This window comes from Lolium perenne, chromosome 7, assembly GCF_019359855.2.
Source record: "Lolium perenne isolate Kyuss_39 chromosome 7, Kyuss_2.0, whole genome shotgun sequence".
In the NCBI taxonomy this organism is placed as follows: Eukaryota; Viridiplantae; Streptophyta; class Magnoliopsida; order Poales; family Poaceae; genus Lolium; species Lolium perenne.
Genome location: NC_067250.2, coordinates 139492853 through 139496749, shown reverse-complemented (window position 1 = coordinate 139496749; position 3897 = coordinate 139492853). Strand labels below are relative to the sequence as shown.

The 3897-nt window shown below is 44.9% G+C and overlaps 1 protein-coding gene across 1 annotated transcript; it reads left to right on the top strand.

Annotated features, from left to right (window-relative positions):
- The first annotated feature begins 1876 nt into the window (after window positions 1-1876).
- Window positions 1877-3292, top strand: LOC127318608 (BTB/POZ and MATH domain-containing protein 2-like). The gene has a single exon (XM_071823393.1). It carries the CDS (start codon window positions 2271-2273, stop codon window positions 3084-3086), a length of 816 nt encoding a protein of 271 aa, XP_071679494.1. The 5' UTR covers window positions 1877-2270; the 3' UTR covers window positions 3087-3292.
- The last annotated feature ends 605 nt before the right edge of the window (window positions 3293-3897 follow it).

Here is a 3897-nt window from a genome sequence, read left to right as displayed (position 1 = left end):
AAGAACTTCATCTTCGGAGACGCCCAAACCTTCCACACCAACTTTTGTAGTTGTGGCTTCAAAGAATTGGGCATTATAGGCCGAGATCGTAGAGTATTCCCTGCTAACTGTAAGTTTTCAAATAATAGTGTCATCGTTGTCTTTATTGTGATGAATGTTGTTGAGGAGGACCCATAACCGAATTATTCATGAATGTGGGGATAGTCAAATTGGCGCCCATCTTGATCTTTGAAATCCAAGCATTGTTTGCCATTGCTTTCTTGACGGTCCATTTCTTTCTTATCGACGTCTCATAGATTAGAGGAACACCATCATTGGGCTTCACACCATGGAGCAAAGGAGAATCCCAAAAGGGAGTAATCTTCCCATTCTCGATAGTGGTAGTGGTGGCGGGATAAAAGAGGTCCATGTCAACCTCATTGCAAGGAGTTCCCATGCACACCCAAAGCTTCGTTGGGTCTCCTCATTCAAACCAAGGCCACCTTAAACGTAGAACTCTTGCGAATTTCTCAAGGTGGAGGATCCCCAACCAACCAAGCCTAGTCGTCCTACACGTCGCCCTCCGAATTTCTCAAGGGGTGAGGTGGAAGATCGCTTGAGAGGTGAGAACGGACTTGACAAGAGCACCCCCCTCCCCCGCCCGGTCTCTTTTATATTCTTTCCATCCCAAATAACTAGTTTTTCGGCCATCTTGTTCTGAAGGGGTTGGAAGTCGATCGTCTTAAGCTTCCACACCGAAAGTGGTAAGCCTAGGTACGTACTTCATGGGGAAGGAAGATAGAATCACCGATAAGCCACTAAGTACATCACTGAGGTCAATGTAGTGACATTTAATAGGAACCACCATGCTCTTTTGGAAATTTGTCTCAAGACCGGTGACCTCTCCGAAGGAAGCAATAATGGTAGAGAGGTGTTGGATGTCTTCCTTCTTGGGCACCACAAACACCGCCGCATCATCTGCATAAAGTGAAGTCCTAATGATGTTGCCTCTTCCTCTATTTTTTTGGAGTAGATCATGTCGGGTTGCAAGCTCAAGAATTTGTTGAAGGGGTCAATGGCGAGGACAAAAAGAAGCGGAGATAGGGGTCACCGGTTCTCCAATAAAGCATGGGAGGGGTCTTAGCTAGGCAAGGACACAAACCTTTGTAATTGGCAACACTCTTTCACGAAGCTGTGTTTTGCGAACTCTGTACTTCTATCAAATATGCTTGTATTCCTTGATTATCGCGATCGAGTTTGCAATATGGATCCACGGTTAAAACCTCGAGTGCGGGTGCATTTTCCACGGCGTGTAGCAGAAATTCAAGTTGGCCCGTGGACCCCATAAATCCCATGACATGTAGATTTTTGAGAATTGAGATAGTTGTCGACACCCTGAAAGAATTCTGATAGACTCTTTCTTTTAGATGCTTCTGATAGACTCCTGAGCATCGTGAGGAAGGGCGAAACTGCAGTAGATAGGCGAAATAATATTGGAGATACTACCTCAATCCCAAGACTTAAGGCCTATATTTTTTAAAAGTCAAACTTACATAGATGACTAAGTTTTTATAAAAAATTATTAACATGTCAAATACAAAATTAATATTATTAGATACATAATGAAATATATTTTCATGTGCTATCTATAAAATACAATATTTATTGATAGATTATTCTAAAATTTTAGTCAAACTTTACTTGTTTTTATTTTTCCAAAAAAATATAAACGTTAAGCTTTAGGATGGAGGTAGTAGTACTAACCAATTGATGTCTGTTGGGGCCTTCAGCGCCAAATATTGGGCTCTCCCGACGTGAACTGGGCCCAGCATCTGGAAAACAGGCCGTCTCCATCCAGCGCCATCCAGCGCCGCCGGTCTCACGGTCTCACCCCGTCAAGCGCCGCCTCCCTTCCCTTCCCCGTTCAGCGCCGCCTCCATCCAAGTCCAGCGCCATCTCCGTCCCCCGTCCATTTCCACCTCCGTCCCAGCCCATTTCTCACTTGCTGGTCCGTCCATCTCGCCATGTAATTCGCAGGCGTATCCCTCATCCAAGACGACAAGCTATGGCCTTTCGCGTCGGGAAACAACGACGCCGGCTCTTCCAGTGGATACCACCTGCTTGTGGTTGAAGGATACTCGCGCACCAAAGACGTCCTCAACGGCGATTACATCAAGTCTCGCACTTTCAGAGTCGGAGGGTATCTCTGGCTTCTCCGGTACTACCCAAACGGCTCGTGGGGCAAAGCCGACTTCATCTCCGCTTCTCTCATCCTTGCTCAGAATGTTGCGATGCCCGTAAAGGCCAAGTACCAATTCAGTTTCATTGACCAGGCCGACAAGCAGGAGCCATCGCACATTCGCAAGCTCAACACATATGACTTCTCTGTCAAAGATAATGGTAGGCGTACCTCCGAATTTATAAAAAAGGATGTCCTGGAGAATTCAGAGCATCTCAAGGATGATTCTTTCACCATCAGGTGCGATGTCGTCGTCATCAAGGACGTTGACAAGGGCACCGCTTCATCATTTGTCACGGTGCCGCCACCAGACATGCAACGTCACTTCGGTGATCTCCTCATGGCCAAGGAAGGCACCGACGTGACCTTCAATGTTGGCGGCGAGACGTTCACTGCTCACCGGTGCGTCCTGGCGGCCCGATCAAGAGTTTTCAAGGCCGAGCTTTTTGGCCCGATGAAGGAGGGCAGTATGGTGACTGCTGGTGTCGTGCATGTAGAGGACATGGAGGCTCGAGCTTTCAGGGCAATGCTTAAATTCATTTACAGTGATTCAGAGCCAGAGGTAGACAAGGAAGACTATGAAGATGTGATGTGGCAGCACTTGCTCGCGGCGGCGGATAGGTATGATCTCCAGCGGCTCAAGCTAATGTGTGAAGATAAATTGTGCGGGCTCATCAACGTGAACACCACGACGACCATCCTGGCACTAGCCGAGTGCCACCGTTGTGATGGGTTGAAGAAGGCATGCTACGGTTTTCTGGGTGCTCCAGGAAACCTGAAAGCTGTCGCAGCCACTGATGGATTTGATCATCTGATCAGGAGCTGCCCTTCTGTCTTGAAGGAGTTGATTGCCATGCTTGCACCTTAGTGTTCATGATTTCAGTTCTTTACTGGCTAAAATTGGATTTGTAATCCTACTGAATCTTTATTGGACTTGCTTGTGTGCTGGTCTCCATGTTTTGTTATCACCATGGTAGAATGCTTCTAGTGAAATGGTGAGTGCTGCAAGTCATATCCGTTCTTAATTTATCTCTTCTATGAGATGCAAGATCAATTTGATCCCTATGTTGATGTTAGCTGATTGTTGCTGAATCTACAAATTTGAATTTGGAAAGAAGACCTTGTTTTCACTTTTCAGTTAATTTGTTTTTAATGCTAGTCCATTATATCTCCACGGGCCTACAGTTGCAACTGCCGGTATCACATTGTAACAGTTAATTTGCTGTTTGTTTGAATTAGTATGTGACAGTGCACAATCACTACAAAGTGGAAACATTTCACAAAACCAGCTGAAAATTCTTTAAACCCAACCTCAAGATTGTACATGACTTTATATTGCTCACATAGGGAGAAAAGCTTGGGAAATCTTTGTTTTCGCCACACTGTTTTTTTGCCCTTTTTTTGCCACTCTAAATTTGACATTTTGTTTTTGCCCCACTTAGGGCTAAACTGATGTATTACCATGAATTGGCAGGGCAAAAGCAAAATATGAAAACTTAGAGTGACAAAAGCAAAATAGGCAAAAACTAGTGTGGCAAAAACCAAAAAATTCCATACAAGTTAGATAATATTTTCCATGTACACAAATCGACCGGCCTGTCATCTCATAGGATTAAACCACTTAGATTTAGGGAACAAAAAGCTTTTAGTTGGTAATACTCTTTCATCATGGTGCTTTC

Excerpts from the sequence above, each read along its gene's own strand:
- LOC127318608 (XM_071823393.1), top strand. The coding sequence starts at position 2,271 with ATGCCCGTAAAGGCCAAGTACCAATTCAGTTTCATTGACCAGGCCGAC.